The 20,000-nt window shown below is 48.7% G+C and overlaps 1 protein-coding gene across 1 annotated transcript in view; it reads left to right on the forward strand.

Moving 5' to 3' along the window:
- The window catches only part of med13a (mediator complex subunit 13a), a 121,899-nt gene that overhangs the window by 89,800 nt on the left and 12,099 nt on the right, over positions 1–20,000 (forward strand). The window contains exons 9-18 of the mRNA XM_065007343.1: positions 461–1,225; positions 2,826–3,045; positions 9,970–10,000; positions 10,709–10,830; positions 11,616–11,706; positions 12,455–12,666; positions 12,919–13,127; positions 16,080–16,999; positions 17,205–17,372; positions 18,900–19,123. Of these exons, the coding sequence (XP_064863415.1) occupies positions 461–1,225; positions 2,826–3,045; positions 9,970–10,000; positions 10,709–10,830; positions 11,616–11,706; positions 12,455–12,666; positions 12,919–13,127; positions 16,080–16,999; positions 17,205–17,372; positions 18,900–19,123 (2,962 nt within the window). The remainder of the gene's footprint in view (positions 1–460; positions 1,226–2,825; positions 3,046–9,969; positions 10,001–10,708; positions 10,831–11,615; positions 11,707–12,454; positions 12,667–12,918; positions 13,128–16,079; positions 17,000–17,204; positions 17,373–18,899; positions 19,124–20,000) is intronic.

Below are 20,000 nucleotides of genomic sequence, written 5' to 3' on the forward strand. Positions count from 1 at the left end.
GGACCACCACAACACGTTCCAGTCCATTTAAACCCAACAAGAAGCAGGCCTCCCTACCACCTGGGTCATGTTCAGAAGGGTTTCACTTTGTTTTCTCCCCAATGAACTCAGTGATGGGGGAATGCTCTATTCTAGATGGTTTTGGTTAGAGAATAATAGAGTGCAGAATAATAACATCAGTTTAAGATGTTTGTAAGAGTAGCATCAGCATGACATGAGAAGTTTATTAGATTTGAGAGGGACTCATTTGTTCACTTAATTGATTCCGTGCTTTTCAATTGCTACTCGGCTCCCACAAATTCAGCTTTATTCAATTTGTTGTTGGTTATTGATTGCGCTAGATTAGTGTTGCTGCTCAACGCTAGTTATTGAGCTAATGAATGTTCACGAATACTAACAAATTATATTATTGTTAGTTTATTTATGTTTGCATGCTTCCTCTTCCTCTGTGTCCTCCCAGGCATAAGTCTCTGAAGCAGCGAGGTGGCAGCATCCCCGGCCAGCCCCAGTCAGCAGGCCAGCCCACCCACACCCAGCCACCCACAAAGCACAAGGCTGGGGGTGACAAGCCCGAGAAGGGCGACAAGCAGACCAAGAGGCCGCAGACGCCCTTCCACCACCGCAGCACCGCCTGCGACGATGTTACCAAGGAGACGGAGGTGGCGGCGGGCCAGCGGCTAACCATGAGGTCCCAGCAAGCGGGGGGTGGTTTCTCCGGCCTCCGCCCCTCTGACAGTGTCACCAAGCCCCCCCAGCTGCATGGCGGAGGGGTGGGTAGCGGCGGCTCTTCCTCAGAGATGACTGGTTCCCCCCAGCCCCCTCCCCTCAGCCCCCACCCCTGTGAGCGCGACCGAGGAGAGGAGACAGGAAACGGCTCTATGAAGAACCCCTCAACACCCCACAGTCAACACTTCTACCAGCCGCCCCCAGAGCCCTGCCTGGTGGGGCAGAAGGGTGGCGAGGGGGAACCCCGGAGGCTAGATGGCCTGTCCCTGCACTTCCTCCACCCCCACACGTCCTACCCCTCAGAGCCCCTGGAGCCCACCATGTATGTAGGCTCTGCTGTAAACCTGGAGGAGGACGGCTCCCCTGCGCCATGGAGGTTCTTCAACCTACCCAGGAGGAAAGAGGCCGAGATACTCACGCCAACGCTGCCTTGGGACAAGCTGAGGGACAGGGAGAGAGACGAGGCCTCGGGAGGACAAGAGGTGGTTTCTGTCACAGAGTGAGTGTATCCCCCCATTCATTCATTCATTCATTCATTCACCATTCATCCTTATCTCCCCATTGAACAGCTACTATTGCCTGACTGGTCAGGCATCCAACCCCGACTCCCACTACCCATCCACTACCCAATCATCCCTTCTGGTACACAGACAGACAGGCCCCTTTTTAAGGACTTCCAACATTCTCCCTCACGACGCCAGGACAGCGGAGTCAATCACCACCTTCCGGAGACACCTGAAAGAGATTCCTTAAAGAGGTGGGGTCCTCTTTAAGGAATACCTAGGATAGGATAAAGTAATCCTTCTCACCCCCCCCCCCCCCTTAAAAGATTTAGATGCACTATTGTAAAGTGCCTGCTCCACTGGATGTCTTAAGGTGAATGCACCAATTTGTAAGTCGCTCTGGATAAGAGCGTCTGCTAAATGACTTAAATGTAAATGTAATTCTACAAAAAAAGTTTTTTGAAAGAGCACAACCAGGCCCCCTCCCTTCCCCCTCGCCGCCCGTGCCTCAGAAATGTCTGAATGTTTGGTGGCGCTGAGCCCATACGGCACGTTACTCTTTTGCTATGTGCCCTTTTGACATCATACATCACTAATGTGCATGGCCAGCACTGCAGCACAGACTGGAGAGAGCTTCTTGAACCCCCTCAACACACACACACAGGGCCCCTCTATTACAACTCCCCCTTCATCCTTCCTCGCCACCCTGAACATGTGAAGGACATCCTTGAAGCCTTGATGTCAGAGCAGAGGTGTCGCTTCAGAGAGAGAGAGGGAGAGAGAGAGGGAGAGAGAGAGGGAGAGAGAGAGAGAGAGAGGGGGGGAGAGAGAGAGAGAGAGAGAGGGATGGAGAGAGAGAGAGAGAGAGAGAGAGAGAGAAGTGGACTCGAGGGAGCAGAGCGAGAGGGATGGAAGGGAGAGAGATGGAAGGGAGAGGGATGGAAGAGAGAGGGATGGAAGAGAGAGGGATGGAGAGAGAGGGATGGAGAGAGAGAGAGATGGAGAGAGAGGGTGAGCTGGACTAAGGGATAGAGGGAGGATGGGCCGGAGAGCAGGCAGGTAGGGTCAAGCAGTGGTGGTCTTGGGAAGTGTCTGAGGGGTTATGCATTTCAGGGATGGCTGCTGGACAGTGCTGTGAACAGGGCTAAGGACAGCAGGGCTAATCTGGTGAGGAGAAAGAGAGGGAAGGGATGAAGGGAGAGAGAGAGCGGGAGTAATCCTGGCGGCAGGGACATAGCTTTGAATGGATGCTAATCTCTGGCTTGGGCCACTGCGCACTGTCACCTCACATCACAGCCGAGCCGGAGAGAGGGAGGAGGGAGCGAGAGGCGAGAGAGAGGACCTACATGAGCTGGCTCACTCCCCATTGGTCACCCCCCCCCCGGCAGGGCTCACTGCCTGGTAACATCTGAACAACCACAACATAAACAACGAGAACAAAGACACATGAAACACAATGATTCACAGATTATATTGAAGAAGAGACATGCATTGCTTTACCTCCCCACATGAATGTTGATGGATTACTATTGTTAGACTGCACTCTGTGGCCTTGCCTGACCTAATAAATCTCCCCCTGTCCCCATCCACACCCAGACTGATGGCCACTTCCAAGCGGCCTCTGAAGGTGTCCGAGGAGCGCGTGCAGATGTACCTCCAGCGGAGGAACCAGTACCTGGCCGCCGCCATTACCGACGACAATGACCACGAGCCTGAGGTGGATCCGTACGCCTTCGAGGACGGGGACGTCAAGTTTTCCTTCTCTGACAAGAAGGACAAGATGGGCGGCGAGCGCCAGCCCGGGAAGAAACACAAGGTAGGGCTAAAGTTACAACTTCATCAACTGGGGCGGCTGAGTCAAATCCTTTCCTCCTTTCCTCCCATCGCTGTTGCTGCTGCTGCCAACATGCCACTGTTTGTGACCGCCTTTAGTCTCAGGCAGCAGGAAGGGTTCGGTTAAGGGTCACAAGATAAGCGATCCTGCACTGTAAATGTCTCGCTAGCTGGACCCCTGCTTTTCCCCACCCAAATCTTCTGCGCAGGAAGCCAGCTCCAACTCACATTATCCCAGCAGAGGGATGCCAAAATAGTTTGATGCCTCTCTAATTTCCTCTCTCGTTTAGTTTAGTTTGTGTCTTCTCTATCTGCCCCCTCTCTCACTCTGATTCTCCTATCCTGCCATGTGGACTCAGGATGTTTTCTTAATATTGTCTCTCTCTGTTTTCAAACCTAGACCACCTGTTAGCTGTGGAAACGCCCCCAGCACTAGAGGGAGAGCAGGGGGGGGAGTGTGTGGGTGTGGGAATGGGAGAGGGCTGCCTGGCAGTGGCAGCCTCCCTTTCCTGCCTGTCACCCTGTCTGTGAGGCATGGAGGAGGGGGAGGGAGGCACTGTGCTGGCCTAGGCTTAAACAGGCCAAATCAACCTGGCTTACTGAAGCGTGCATGTTTAAAATATATTTTTTTGTATTTTGTTTTATTTCACAAGGGCTGCTAAGCTTTTTTTTCTCCCTCAAGTTTGTGTGTGTGTGTGTGGTACTGTACTGTGTGTGTGGTACTGTACTGTGTGTGTGTGTAGTACTGTACTGTGTGTGTGGTACTGTACTGTGTGTGTGTGTGTGGTACTGTACTGTGTGTGTGTGCGGTACTGTACTGTGTGTGTGGTACTGTACTGTGTGTGTGTGCGGTACTGTACTGTGTGTGTGGTACTGTACTGTGTGTGTGGTACTGTACTGTGTGTGTGGTACTGTACTGTGTGTGTGGTACTGTACTGTGTGTGTGTGTGGTACTGTACTGTGTGTGTGTGTGGTACTGTACTGTGTGTGTGTGTGTGGTACTGTACTGTGTGTGTGGTACTGTACTGTGTGTGTGTGTGGTACTGTACTGTGTGTGTGTGTGGTACTGTACTGTGTGTGTGGTACTGTACTGTGTGTGTGTGTGTGGTACTGTACTGTGTGTGTGTGTGGTACTGTACTGTGTGTGTGGTACTGTACTGTGTGTGTGTGTGTACTTTGTGTGCGTGGTACTATACTGTGTGTGTGGTACTGTACTGTGTGTGTGTGTGGTACTGCACTGTGTGTGTGGTACTGTACTGTGTGTGTGTGTGTGGTACTGTACTGTGTGTGTGTGGTACTGTACTGTGTGTGTGGTACTGTACTGTGTGTGTGTGTGGTACTGTACTGTGTGTGTGGTACTGTGTGTGTGGTACTGTACTGTGTGTGGTACTGAACTGTACTGTGTGTGTGGTACTGTACTATGTGTGTGGTACTGTACTGTGTGTGTGTGTGGTACTGTACTGTGTGTGTGGTACTGTGTGTGTGGTACTGTACTGTGTGTGGTACTGAACTGTACTGTGTGTGTGGTACTGTACTATGTGTGTGGTACTGTACTGTGTGTGTGGTACTGTACTGTGTGTGTGTGTGGTACTGTGTGTGTGGTACTGTACTGTGTGTGTGGTACTGTACTGTGTGTGTGGTACTGTACTGTGTGTGTGTGGTACTGTACTGTGTGTGTGTGTGGTACTGTACTGTGTGTGTGGTACTGTACTGTGTGTGTGTGTGTACTTTGTGTGTGTGGTACTATACTGTGTGTGTGGTACTGTACTGTGTGTGTGTGTGTGGTACTGTACTGTGTGTGTGGTACTGCACTGTGTGTGTGGTACTGTACTGTGTGTGTGGTACTGTACTGTGTGTGTGTGTGGTACTGTACTGTGTGTGTGTGTGGTACTGTACTGTGTGTGTGGTACTGTACTGTGTGTGTGGTACTGTACTGTGTGTGTGGTACTGTACTGTGTGTGTGTGTGTGGTACTGTACTGTGTGTGTGGTACTGTACTGTGTGTGTGTGTGTGTACTTTGTGTGCGTGGTACTATACTGTGTGTGTGGTACTGTACTGTGTGTGTGGTACTGTACTGTGTGTGTGGTACTGCACTGTGTGTGTGGTACTGTACTGTGTGTGTGGTACTGTACTGTGTGTGTGTGTGGTACTGTACTGTGTGTGTGTGTGGTACTGTACTGTGTGTGTGGTACTGTACTGTGTGTGTGGTACTGTACTGTGTGTGTGTGTGTGGTACTGTACTGTGTGTGTGGTACTGTACTGTGTGTGTGGTACTGTACTGTGTGTGGTACTGTACTGTACTGTGTGTGTGGTACTGTACTGTGTGTGTGGTACTGTACTGTGTGTGTGTGGTACTGTACTGTGTGTGTGGTACTGTACTGTGTGTGTGTGTGTGGTACTGTACTGTGTGTGTGGTACTGTACTGTGTGTGTGGTACTGTACTGTACTGTGTGTGGTACTGTACTGTACTGTGTGTGTGGTACTGTACTGTGTGTGTGGTACTGTACTGTGTGTGTGGTACTGTACTGTGTGTGTGGTACTGTATTGTGTGTGTGGTACTGTACTGTGTGTGTGGTACTGTACTGTGTGTGTGGTACTGTATTGTGTGTGTGGTACTGTATTGTGTGTGTGGTACTGTACTGTGTGTGTGGTACTGTACTGTGTGTGTGGTACTGTACTGTGTGTGTGGTACTGTACTGTGTGTGTGGTACTGTACTGTGTGTGTGGTACTGTACTGTGTGTGTGGTACTGCACTGTGTGTGTGGTACTGTACTGTGTGTGTGGTACTGCACTGTGTGTGTGGTACTGTACTGTGTGTGTGGTACTGTACTGTGTGTGTGGTACTGTACTGTGTGTGTGGTACTGTACTGTGTGTGTGGTACTGTACTGTGTGTGTGGTACTGTACTGTGTGTGTGGTACTGTATTGTGTGTGTGGTACTGTATTGTGTGTGTGGTACTGTACTGTGTGTGTGGTACTGTACTGTGTGTGTGGTACTGTACTGTGTGTGTGGTACTGTACTGTGTGTGTACTGTTACTGCTGCACTGCTTCTGATACAGGAGGTCCCCCAGTGGCCACTATATGCAGTGGAGCCCTTCCACAATCTGCTGAGCACTTGGACTGTGTGTGTGCGTGCGTGTGTGTGTGTGTGTGTGTGTGTGTGTGTGTGTGTGTGTGTGTGTGTGTGTGTGTGTGTGTGTGTGTGTGTGTGTGTGTTAGCTCAGCTTCATCTTTTAGTCCTGCTTTACTCTGCATTGATGACGCTGCAAAGCGACGGCCTATGTTTTGGGCACTTTTATGTGTGTTCATGAGTGGGTGCGTGCCATAGACTCTCTTGGCATTGCCAAATTGGCTTATGTCCCATCCAGCTGAGTTGTGTGTGTGCAGGAGGTTGGCATGCTGTCAAAGCTCCAAACGTGTTCCAGTTGAACCACTAGAAACAATGTTCCCTCAATTTTTTTCCTGCTGAACGCAAACTTGAACATTGGGAAAATGATGTTCAACTTTCGCCATGTGTTTACTAGGAACACTGAGGCTGTACCCGCTTTAAGTTACAGTTTTAACAGGGGCCAAGTAGGCTAGAGTGGCTATTTGATCATAATGTTGGCCTACCACAGTGGTCTACCATAAATAAACAATTGAGAAAATGCATCACATAACATTTTATATGAAAATGGTGGTTCTTTCATTCAGCCTACAGTAGCAGCCAAGTACATTCCATGAGCATTTTGAAATGACATGCAGGGCTTGACATTAATCTGTTTATCCACTTATCCTTCAGACAAGGAGATGACTGAAAATGTTGTGTTGTTTGATGCAAGAAACCACTTTACAAAATAAAATGTATTATTAATCAGACAAATTATGCTACTCTTTGCCTATTGGCTACTTAGCTCATTCAAGCCTGTTTCAAAATATAACACTGCCCCTTTAAGACACAAAAAAGCTATTTACCTGACTTGCTTTTCAAAGATGGCTAGAAATGCAAACGTTTTGTGCTCTTGTAGGAAGCAACCACTCCTACATTGCTGACTACAAATGATCTATAACTGGGCTAATAACTCACTAAGTAGCAAAGAATATGAACAACATGTGCACACGTGGCTACATGCAGCTCTCGCTTTGATTTCAAAACAAGCGCATAATAATCACGACTGCTCATGCTGTAAAACAGTCCAGTTCAGAGTGAATGGTGCAAATCCATATATGACAATGGTCCATTTGCATATAGGCCTACTGCAGCTGTGATTGGTTATGGCGCACCGATCTGTGTAGAGTATGGGCCTGAGTCGTGCCTGTCAGTGCAATAGAATCCTATTCCGATGCGCTCTGCCTACAACACAATCTCTTACATAGTTAGTTCTACATACTTAAGTCTTGCATAGTTGGTTTTGTTTCGCTATGTTGCATTGAAAGTGGTTAATATTGCATTGATTCGATCACAATTCCCAGAGTAAAGGGAAGCGTTGATAGTGTTCACTCTAGAACTGGGGGCGGCAGGTAGCCTAGTGGTTAGAGCGTTGGACTGAAAGGTTGCTACATCGAATCCCAGAGCTGACAAGGTAAAAATCTGTCGTCCTGCCCCTGAACAAGGCAGTTAACCCACTGTTCCTAGGCCGTCATTGTAAATAAGAATTTGTTCTTAATTGGCTTGCCTAGTTAAATAAAGGTTAAATAAATAAAAAAGTACAACTCTAGAAAGTTGAGTGAAATTAAATCTTGTGCTTCTCTGTTCGGGGTGATATTTCTTCTCTTCTGTGCGGCAGCCCCCAGGGAGCTGCGCGCCAGCGCACACGTGTAGCTTAGAGGGAACATTGACTAGAAACCCCTGCCTATGAAACCAAACAGCACACTCACTTAGCAGTGGAGCTGGGCATATAGTAGCAGCAGAGAAAACAGGAAAGGGAGTCTCTGGTAGAGCTGTACTGTGGGGCACCATATGAACATCACACTGACTGGCTGGTCTAAGGTCTAAACCAGTGGTTCTCAATTGGTTTTGCCTCGGGACTCTTAACTCTGGTTTGAGACCACAAAATCAACAAAATTATCGCTGCTAATAGCTCTATGTTGAAAACACTGTGATTGAAGCGAAATTGTTCAGAGATTAAATTATTTAAAATTGTACGTTTATTATTACTTCTATACACTTTCTAACTGGTTTAAGTCATTTAAGTTCAGACTGGAGCAAAGAATCGCTGGTCTAAACTGTGTGTTGTTCAGTGGCAGCAGGCTCCTCTACTCTGCTTTACAATGAGGTCGCCATGTCACTACAGCATCCACATTCTTTGGATTTACAGACTGAAATGGCTGTGTTTGAGAGGGCAGGATCTTGTGAATAAGTGCCTGACCCCTCATATGAAATGGCTGTGTTTGAGAGGGCAGGATCTTGTGAATAAGTGCCTGACCCCTCATATGAAATGGCTGTGTTTGAGAGGGCAGGATCTTGTGAATAAGTGCCTGACCCCTCATATGAAATGGCTGTGTTTGAGAGGGCAGGATCTTGTGAATAAGTGCCTGACCCCTCATATGAAATGGCTGTGTTTGAGAGGGCAGGATCTTGTGAATAAGTGCCTGACCCTCATATGAAATGGCTGTGTTTGAGAGGGCAGGATCTTGTGAATAAGTGCCTGACCCCTCATATGAAATGGCTGTGTTTGAGAGGGCAGGATCTTGTGAATAAGTGCCTGACCCCTCATATGAAATGGCCAGAGATGTGGAGAAAGAGAGAGAGAGGATTCTTTCATGCAAACCGTTTTGGAATAATAAGGACAGTGTGTCGCCAGGCCTGCTGCAATACAGGGGGGCACAAGCAGCAAACAGAAAACGTATGACGCCAGCTAGCCCCTTATCAATAACTGGCGCTTGGCTGGAACGCCGGTGCCTGTGTTTGTATGGATGCGTTCCAGCCAAGCGCCTGTTATTGATAAGGGGCTAGCTGGCGTCATACGTTTTCTGTTTGCTGCTTGTGCCGTCCCCCCCCCCATGTATTGCAGCAGGCCTTCAAAGGAAACAGATTAAAGGTCCTTTACACACAGAGAGAGAGAGAGAGAGAGAGACCCTGGAGCGTAATGAAATCAATGGCTACTGGAACATGCCATTCCTTCAGCCCCAACCCCTTGTGTGTGTGTGACTCCGTATGCCTGCCATGTACACGGAGGCCCCATCATAATATATGACATTTAGCTGACGCTTTTATCCAAAGTGACATACAGTCAGACATGCATACATTCTCAGAATTGGTGGCCCCAATGGGAATCAAACCCACAATCCTGGCTTTGCATGTGCCATGCTCTACCAACTGAGCCACAGAGAACCACAAGAACAGCCCTATCCCTGAGAGGTATTGACGTAGTGTAGTGGCGTTAGGGCTCCCTCCCTCCCTGGCCTAGGAGGCCATGGCATTTCTCACATACACTGGTAGCCTTGTCTGGAAATCTCATTAGTACAGTCTGTACAGAGACGTTTGTTCGTTCCCCTCTTCGCTCTATTTTTGTTAAGTCTGCCAAAAATAACCTTTTCTCAACTGAGACTGAGAGAGCAGCAACAGCTCTCATGAGCTGGAGGCACCTGTGTACTTTCTACATTTAGGCAAGAGATTCCCCTCTTGTTATGTGGTTTAGACTGTGTTTATTGTAAACATGTATTTAAAACAGTTTCATATAGACTGTATCTGCTATAGCTGTTTATCCATTATCAATATATTTTGATTGTGTTTGATCAGCTATATCCTATTGGTTTTGTTTCTTTGCATTTGTTTTGTGCACAATATTGATCTCTCTCGTCTGTCTCTCACTCACCCTTTCTCTCTCTCTCTCTCTCTCGGTCTGCCTCTCTCTCACTCTCTTTCTCTCTCTTGGTCTCTGTGTTTCTCGCTCTCCTTCTGTCTTTCTCTCTCCCTGTCTCTCAGGGGGAGGATGGAGCAGCAGGTCTGTTAGATGGTAAGGATCCTCTGTCTGTCTCTGCTGTACTGTGTAGTTCTGTGCTCTGTTAGATGGTAAGGATCCTCTGTCTGTCTCTGCTGTACTGTGTAGTTCTGTGCTCTGTTAGATGGTAAGGATCCTCTGTCTGTCTCTGCTGTACTGTGTAGTTCTGTGCTCTGTTAGATGGTAAGGATCCTCTGTCTGTCTCTGCTGTACTGTGTAGTTCTGTGCTCTGTTAGATGGTAAGGATCCTCTGTCTGTCTCTGCTGTACTGTGTAGTTCTGTGCTCTGTTAGATGACAGGGATATTACCTGGGTCCACAGCCTACCCGAGTGACAGCAGTAGCAGCCTAAGCCGGCCTTTTGATGATGGTGTGAAACCATACTGTAGCTTACCACCTGCCTGTCATTGGGCTTCTCTCAGCAACAGTAAATGCAATCAATCAGTCTGAGCCATCATACTGTGGTGTGTCTGTAGCTCATACCACATATGATTTGTAATGGTAAAGTCTTATCTAGATTCCTCAGGCATGTAGATGCATTAGTAGACTTAGTTCAGGTGTGTTTTCCTGGGGGGTTATATTGCGTATATATGTGTACTAGCTATTGAATGCAGTCTCAGGAATAAGCCCACATGTAATACTGACAGCCTCTGACGTCAAGGTATATTTGGGAGCTACAGGTGGGTTATCAACCTAATCCCCGTGTGTGTTCCTTCCTCCGCCAGACGCAGCGCGGGCGGACGCACACGCACGCACTGCCTCCACCAGTCTGATCCATGAGACAGATCTGGCTGTGTCCATCAACGACCTGGACAACCTCTTCAACTCAGACGAGGACGAACTCACGGTCAGTATAGGCTGTGTGTGTGTGTGCGTGTGCATGTGTGTGCGTGTGTGTGTGTGTGTGTGTATGTGTGAGAAGAGGATGAACTTGCGGTCATTGGGGCCTGCCAGCACTATAGCCTGCCCGCTGCACTAAACCACAATAAATATCCCATTAGCTAGAGTACCGCCTGGCAAGTGTGTGTGTTGGTGAGCCAGAATGTTGCTTGCATGCAGTACATCAGCGTCTATGGCTGACATGTCATCCTACAACACATTACAGTGTTATGGGCTACGTTTACACAGACACTGATTCTGATCTTTTGCCCAATTATTGGCTATATATCTGCTCTGATTTGTCAAAAAGTTGTGTAAACGCGGCATAGATTCAAAAAGGCTTTCCCCAACCCCCGCCCCAAAGGTGGATATGGATGGCTTCCAAAGGACCCTGTTTTGGCTTTGGCCCCCACAGAACAGTCACAGTCCAGCCCCCTCTGAGACTGTCTGGCACCAACAACACTGCAAGAGCACACTGAGGGCTGCAATGCCACCACTGGGTTACGGCCTGCCAACCGGGTTCCCCAACCCCTCACTGCAGGGGCTTTGTTGTTGTCACATCGATTTGTTGACTGTCACTGTTCTCGGGTTTCAGAAAATGTGTAATATTGATTTATGTTTTGTTATACAGTTTAGTCTCATTGAGATAAAATATATAGAGACATGTCATTTAATTTTGTGTGTTGTTTTTGTGAATAAACTTTTGAATGTTTTGAATCTTTTTTTTGCCATGTCTTTGTTTATGTTCAACAGCCTGGTTCCAGACGAGCAGTGAATGGAACAGGTGATACATTTGGCAACAAGGAACCAAAGCCAGCCACTTTGGACCCAGTCTCTTGCATCAGTAAGCCTGCTTCTCCCTGCTCTCAGATCAGCCTGTTCAATCAGCTCCTAGGTCAATGCTTATGGGATAGGATACCCCTAAGCACTGACCCAAGATCTGCTTTCCCCACTCCTCAGCCTAAGGATGATGCACTGAAAATGTGCTTGAGGCAACTCAAACCCATGCAGAAACTCATAATATAACACTTGGAAAGCACAGCCTGTTCATACTCATTAATTCACTAATGAAGCATGAAGCTTCTTCAGTCACTAGTCTTAGCACATGTTTGCATTCCAAGATCCGTATGTATCAGGCATCTCAGTAGGAGTGCTGATCTAATATCAGGTCTCTATGTTCATAAGGCAAAACTGATCATAGATCAGCACTCCTACTCAGCCCAGAGATGTTGTTTACCTATGCTGCGCCCCCTTGTGGTGATAAGAGTTCTACAGAAGTCACTGGCTGTCTGAGCGACCCTGCTCCACTCCAAACAGACAGCTCTGAGCCATGGGGCAGGAACAAGTGTCTCATTATCTACCTCTCTATGTGACTAGTGTATAGCTTTGTGTGTGAAACAAGGTGTTTGTTGCCTCAGCAGTTAGACTGTCAAACTGTTGATCGTACCTGTTGAGCCATGGCTGCCTTTGAGACTTCAGATCTTCACTTGTTGTCACTGAATGAGAACCTTGATTCCTCTCTAGTCTCTAACGCCCCCCCCCTTTCTTAATTTATCCCTATCTTTCCCCTCTCCTCCCTCTATCTCCTCTAGGCTCAGCAGATTTGCACCAGATGTTCCCCACTCCCCCCAGCCTGGAGCAGCACATCATGGGCTACTCTCCCATGAACATGGGCAGTAAGGAGTATGGCGGCCTGGAGGTCGGACAGGGCATGACCAACCTGGACGGTACCTCGTCCCTTGGGGGACACTTCAAGATCGAGGTGGAGGAAGGCTACTGCAGCCCCAAGCCGCAGGAAATCAAGGTGGGTTTGGCCCCTAATTTTCAACTTGACCCCCTCTCTGACCCCGATTAGAAGTCATGGATAATTCCTCTGCATCACCTAACTGTTGCTGAACTTAGGACTGCTGGTGTTTTCTAGCCTAACCATGCCCAGGAGTTACAATAAGGATGAATGAAAAAGTCAATTGAAGTCATAGTACTGTAGCCTCAGTGTACATACAGCACATGGTCTAACCCCAGTGTCATACGCCACCGCTCCCTCTCTCCCCCTCAGGACTTCTCGTTTGTGTACAAGCCGGAGCTGTGCCAGGCATTTGTGGGCTGCTCCATGTTTGCCCCCCTCAAGACCCTGCCCAGCCAGTGTCTGCCCCCCATCAAGATACCAGACGAGTGCATCTACAGGCCCAGCTGGACCACCGTGGGCAAACAAGAGATGCTCAACCACCCCCATGTGCCTTCCATGGCCTACCTCAACAAAGACAGGTAAACATATTTCCTTCAAGTACATAGTCCAGAAACCACTTTTCTCCTCACCTGCCATTGTATTGGTGTGTGGTTGAATTGTCTGATAGAGTAAATTAATCAATCAGTCAATCTCTATATGAACCACTCATAACCAATGTGTTTTGTCTGAAAGCCTAACTGCTAGGGGCCCATCTGCTATGGGAGGGCTGTCTGTCTGCGTGGCTAACTGAATGTCTCAGGACCCTCTCCTCTGCTTCTAAAGCCTGTGAAACCAATGGAGACTTTCCCAGCTGCTCCAAGGATTTTTTTTTACAATTCGTAATGCTCATCTGTGCAGAGGGATACTGAAGCTGCAGTGTAATTTAGACTTAGACGATACAGACACACACACACACACACACTTGGGTTTATCCCCCTACCCCATGAGGAGCCTGTTCTATTCCGCAGGCATGGCTGATTGAGAGGAGGGGAGATGAGTGTAGAAAGCATGGTGGTGATTGAAGGTGAGGATTATTATCCCTCGGTACTGAGCCTGGTCTATCAAATCAAATTGTATTGGTCACATACACATATGTGGCAGATGTAATTGCGGGGGTAGCGAAATGCTTGTCTTCCTAGTTCCAACAGTGCCTTAGTATCTAACAGTGCAGTTGTATCTAAAAACGATTCACAACGATACACACAAATCCATAAGTAAATAAATATTAGATTGAGCAATGTCGGAGTGGCTTTGACTAAAATACAGTAGAATAGAATACAGTATATACGTATGAAATGAGTAAAGCAGTATGTAAACATTATTAAAGTGACTAGTGTTCCATTATTAAAGTGGCCTGTGATTTCATGTCTATGTATATAGGGCAGCAGCCTCTAAAGGTGGAGGGTTGAGCAACCGGGTGGTAGCCGGCTAGTGATGGCTGTTTAAACAGGCATGCCCCAAATTATGCAGAGAGGTACAGCTATGATCATACAGCCATATATTAGGGAAACAGACCTGGTTTTGCCATTACTTCAAATCACTCAAATCACTCAATTCAAATCACTCAATTGCCACCATATGGTAATCACACTACTAGGAAAAAGGTCCGCAATAACAGTACTACTCATTGGGAGGTTTTGTTTGAAAATGATAAACTCCCTTGGATAGTGGTGCCAGGAAAATAACCTCTCACTCAACGTCAACAAAACAAGCTGATAGTGGACTTCAGGAAACAGCAGAGGGAGCACCCCCCTTTCCACATCGACGGGACCGCAGTGGTTGCCGTACCAGGCAGTGATACAGCGCAACAGGATGCTCTCAATTGTGCATCTGTAAAAGTTTGTGAGGGTTTTAGGGGCCAAGTCAAATTTCTAGTGGTTAAGAGCGTTGGGCCAGTATTCATGTTTTATGTAACGAGGCAAGTTAGTTAAGAACAACGTCTTGTTTACAATGACGGCCGTCCCCGGCCAAAGCCTCCCCTAAACCCAGACGACGCTGGGCCAAATGTGCGCCGCCCTATGGGACCCCTTGTGATACAGCCCGGGATCGAACCAGGGTCTGTAGTGACACCTCTAGCACTGAGATGCAGTGCCTTAGACCACTGCGCCACTCAGCAGTCTAGTAACTGAAAGGTTGCTGGTTGGAATCCCCAGGCTGACTAGGTTGAGAGAAACAATCTGCCGATGTGTCTTTGAGCAATGCACTTAACCCTAATTGCTCCTGTAAGTCGCTCTGGAAAAGAACGTCTGTCAATTGATGTAAAACATTAGGACCTTGCTGTTCCTCTGTCTGGGTAGAGGGGGGTATAGATGGGGCCTCTGTTCCTTGCAGAGTGCTAAGAATGGCAGTCAAGTCCCAGAATGTCATGGGAAAGCCCTATAAGCTGGTCATGCTGTTTTTACGACCCTCACTACTTAACCTGCGCTACTGCCGTGTAAGGGTTGCATCCCAAATAGCACTCTATTTCCTTTATAGTGCACTATGGGCCTTGATCAAAGGTAGTTCACTGTATAGGGGTGGAGAGAGAGGGAGGAGGCAGGGGCCTACTGCTTTAGGTTCAGCCACAATGTGTTTCTGTCCCACACATATGTAAGTAGCCTAGGTATGGCCAGGGACAGGCTGTGCTGTGCTCTCCTGCCTCTTTAGCTCTCATCACAGCTGCTCTCCTCCTCTCGCCAGGCCCAAAAATAGACTCATCTCCCTAATTGAGTGGCTGCTTCAAATGGCAGTGCCTTCCTCAGTGGCATTGGGATACCCCAATAGATACCCCAATAGATACCCCAATAGATACCCCAATAGACACCCCAATAGATACCCCAATAGATACCCCAATAGATACCCCAATAGACACCCCAATAGATACCCCAATAGATACCCCAATAGACACCCCAATAGATACCCCAATAGATACCCCAATAGATACCCCAATAGACAGGCAGACACTTTTCTCTGTTTTTTTGTGAACCATTCCCCCTGTTGACTGTTGTTGTGTTGTTTTACCTCTGCTGTGTAATGGAGGTTTAGTTGATACTGAAATGAACTGTTGATTGTTGTGTTACTGTATCCCAAGTTCTGGTTTGTTGTGTTGTTTTGAATCAAGCTCTAGCACAGGGTTCCCCAATTGACGACCTGCGCGACTAATTCTGTCCTGCGGGTTATTATTTATTTGGCCCACCAATGTTTTGTTGTTGTTGAATTTTCATTGTTGGACATAAAAAAAAACGGTAAAAACACCAGGAAATCAGCTCCAAGCTATTTTAATTTGGGAAATGTGTTCCTAGGTATTTCCACGCATAGTAGAGAGACGTGATCATAATTATACAAATGTAAGCAGTCTACAAATGATTTGTAATTATGTTGCGTCCCCCAACCATTCGTTCAAGAAGAAATCATCCCGCGGCTGAATCTAGTTGATGATCCCTGCTCTAGCATATTGTCTCCACAGGCTGGTTTGTGTGACTGATTCCTCTCTTCACTTCTCTCTGTCACAGTAACATCCCCAGTGTGGGCAGTGCCATGGACCAGGACTACAGCCAGAGTTACACACCCCAGACCCATACTCCCTTCATGTCCAACAGTGCCCCCCCCAGCAACAGTGGCACGGGCATCCTGCCCTCACCGGCCACCCCGCGCTTCTCCGCCCCCACACCACGCACTCCCCGTACCCCACGCACCCCCAGAGGGCCCGCCAGTGTCCAGGGTTCGCTCAAGTACGAGAACTCGGACCTCTACTCGCCTGCCTCTACCCCCTCCACCTGTCGACCCATCAACTCAGTGGAACCTGCCACCGTGCCCTCCATCCCCGAGGCCCACAGCCTCTACGTCAACCTCATCCTCTCTGAGTCCGTCATGAACCTCTTCAAGGACTGCAACTTCGACAGCTGCTGCATCTGCGTGTGCAACATGAACATCAAGGGGGCCGACGTGGGGGTGTACCTGAGCGACCCCACGGGAGAGGCCCAGTACCCCTGCACCTGCGGCTTTAGCGCAGTCGTCAACCGCCGCTATGGCAACAGCTCGGGCCTCTTCCTGGAGGACGAGCTGGACATCATCGGACGCGACTCGGACGTCAGCCGCGAGGCGGAGAAGCGCTTCGAGGCGCTGCGGCAACACTCGCTGGAGAGGACAGGGGGAGGAGGGAGGGGGGAGAGGGTACCAGACGAACTGATCTTACTGCTACAGGACCAGTGCACCAACCCCTTCTCTCCCATGGCTGGGATGGAGCCTGACAGCCGGGGGCCCGGGGGTTGTCCAGTGCCGTCCTGTGTGAGGGTGGAGGAGAGGGACTTCCACAGTGACTGCTACATGGCCCTGGAGCACGGCCGCCAGTTCATGGACAACATGTCAGGAGGCAAGGTGGACGAGGCCCTGGTCAAGAGCACCTGTCTCCACCGCTGGTCTAAACAAAATGGTAAGAAAAACACAATTTTGTTGTTCTAACCATCATTAAAGTCCATGTCTGATACATTGATACCTTGTTCTTTGCATTTGGACCTTCAGAGCTTCAGTTGGCTAGAATAACTAACCAACAGAAACCAGTCTGTTCATTTGTCCTGCCAGTTAGCGGTATGTTGATATTTCTAGTTATATTTCTCTCCTCCTCCTCCTCTCCCCAGCGGTGGACATCAGTGCTCTGTGCTCTCAGGACGTGTTGCGGGTGCTGCTCTCCCTCCAGCCTGTACTCCAGGATGCCATCCAGAAGAAGAGGACGGTGCGCTCCTGGGGCGTTCAGGGACCCCTCACCTGGCAGCAGTTCCACAAGATGGCTGGACGGGGCTCCTACGGTAAGCCACCAGGGACTAAATTCTTCAAGAGCTAAAAACTCACGTAGGCAGATACGGTACAGATCAGTAGTCATCTAAGTCACACTGCTCTAGTCCAGATGTCAGCTCAGTGGGGAAGCTGCCACTGCTGCTGTGATGGGTTCACTTTGGGCTTTCAATCCTTCTCTGAGAGGTGACGGGTGGCACGCTGGCTTGTTTAAGTAATTACTCACTCCCTCTGTTCCTCTCCTCCTCTTCACCTTCTCTTATACCTCTCCACTCCTGCTCCTCTCCTCCTCTTCACCTTCTCTTATACCTCTCCACTCCTCACTCCTGCTCCTCTCCTCCTCTTCACCTTCTCTTATACCTCTCCACTCCTCACTCCTGCCCCTCTCCTCCTCTTCACCTTCTCTTATACCTCTCCACTCCTCACTCCTGCTCCTCTCCTCCTCTTCACCTTCTCTTATACCTCTCCACTCCTGCCCCTCTCCTCCTCTTCTCCTTCTCTTATACCTCTCCACTCCTCACTCCTGCTCCTCTCCTCCTCTTCACCTTCTCTTATACCTCTCCACTCCTCACTCCTACCCCTCTCCTCCTCTTCTCCTTCTCTTATACCTCTCCACTCCTCACTCCTGCTCCTCTCCTCCTCTTCTCCTTCTCTTATACCTCTCCACTCCTCACTCCTGCTCCTCTCCTCCTCTTCACCTTCTCTTATACCTCTCCACTCCTCACTCCTGCTCCTCTCCTCCTCTTCACCTTCTCTTATACCTCTCCACTCCTGCTCCTCTCCTCCTCTTCTCCTTCTCTTATACCTCTCCACTCCTGCTCCTCTCCTCCTCTTCACCTTCTCTTATACCTCTCCACTCCTGCTCCTCTCCTCCTCTTCACCTTCTCTTATACCTCTCCACTCCTGCTCCTCTCCTCCTCTTCACCTTCTCTTATACCTCTCCACTCCTCACTCCTGCTCCTCTTCTCCTTCTCTTATACCTCTCCACTCCTCACTCCTGCTCCTCTCCTCCTCTTCTCCTTCTCTTATACCTCTCCACTCCTGCTCCTCTCCTCCTCTTCACCTTCTCTTATACCTCTCCACTCCTGCTCCTCTCCTCCTCTTCACCTTCTCTTATACCTCTCCACTCCTCACTCCTGCCCCTCTCCTCCTCTTCTCCTTCTCTTATACCTCTCCACTCCTCACTCCTGCTCCTCTCCTCCTCTTCACCTTCTCTTATACCTCTCCACTCCCCACTCCTGCTCCTCTCCTCCTCTTCACCTTCTCTTATACCTCTCCACTCCTCACTCCTGCTCCTCTCCTCCTCTTCACCTTCTCTTATACCTCTCCACTCCTCACTCCTGCTCCTCTCCTCCTCTTCTCCTTCTCTTATACCTCTCCACTCCTCACTCCTGCTCCTCTCCTCCTCTTCTCCTTCTCTTATACCTCTCCACTCCTCACTCCTGCCCCCTACTCATCTCTTCACCTTCTCTTCTCTCTCCTGCCTCTCTCTTCCTGCATCCTTCCTTCTCCTCCCCCTCCCTCCTTCTTCCTTTCATCAGGCACAGATGAGTCTCCTGAGCCCCTGCCCATCCCTACCTTCCTGGTGGGTTATGAGTATGACTTTGTGGTGCTGTCGCCCTTCGGCCTGCCCTACTGGGAGAAGCTGCTGCTGGACCCCTTCGGCTCCCACAGGGACGTGGGCTATCTGGTGGTCTGTCCCGACAACGAGGCCCTGCTCCAGGGGGCCAAGAACTTCTTCAGGGACCTCACCGCCGTCTACGAAGTAAGGCTGGAGAACGTTACAACGTTAACGTCCATTTACCATGCAAGAGATGGGGCATCTTTGGAGAGCTGAAGCAAGACGTTTTTCTTCAGGAAAAATTAAAACAATTCATGAAAATGACCATAGGAGTTGAGAGTTAAGAGGCTATGACCATAGGAGTTAGGAGTTAAGAGGCTATGACCATAGGAGTTAGGAGTTAAGAGGATATGACCATAGGAGTTGGGAGTTACGAGGCTATGACCATATGAGTTTGGAGTTAAGAGGATATGACCATAGGAGTTGGGAGTTAAGAGGATATGACCATATGAGTTGGGAGTTAAGAGGATATGACCATAGGAGTTTGGAGTTAAGAGGATATGACCATAGGAGTTGGGAGTTACGAGGCTATGACCATAGGAGTTTGGAGTTAAGAGGATATGACCATAGGAGTTGGGAGTTACGAGGCTATGACCATAGGAGTTTGGAGTTACGAGGCTATGACCATAGGAGTTTGGAGTTACGAGGCTATGACCATAGGAGTTGGGAGTTACGAGGCTATGACCATAGGAGTTTGGAGTTAAGAGGATATGACCATAGGAGTTGGGAGTTACGAGGCTATGACCATAGGAGTTGGGAGTTACGAGGCTATGACCATAGGAGTTTGGAGTTAAGAGGATATGACCATAGGAGTTGGGAGTTAAGAGGATATGACCATAGGAGTTGGGAGTTACGAGGCTATGACCATAGGAGTTTGGAGTTAAGAGGATATGACCATAGGAGTTGGGAGTTAAGAGGATATGACCATAGGAGTTGGGAGTTACGAGGCTATGACCATAGGAGTTTGGAGTTAATTGAAATGTCAGTGTGATAAATAGAAAAATTCCTAATTGAAAACAAA

This window comes from Oncorhynchus nerka, linkage group LG22 (genome assembly GCF_034236695.1).
Source record: "Oncorhynchus nerka isolate Pitt River linkage group LG22, Oner_Uvic_2.0, whole genome shotgun sequence".
In the NCBI taxonomy this organism is placed as follows: Eukaryota; Metazoa; Chordata; class Actinopteri; order Salmoniformes; family Salmonidae; genus Oncorhynchus; species Oncorhynchus nerka.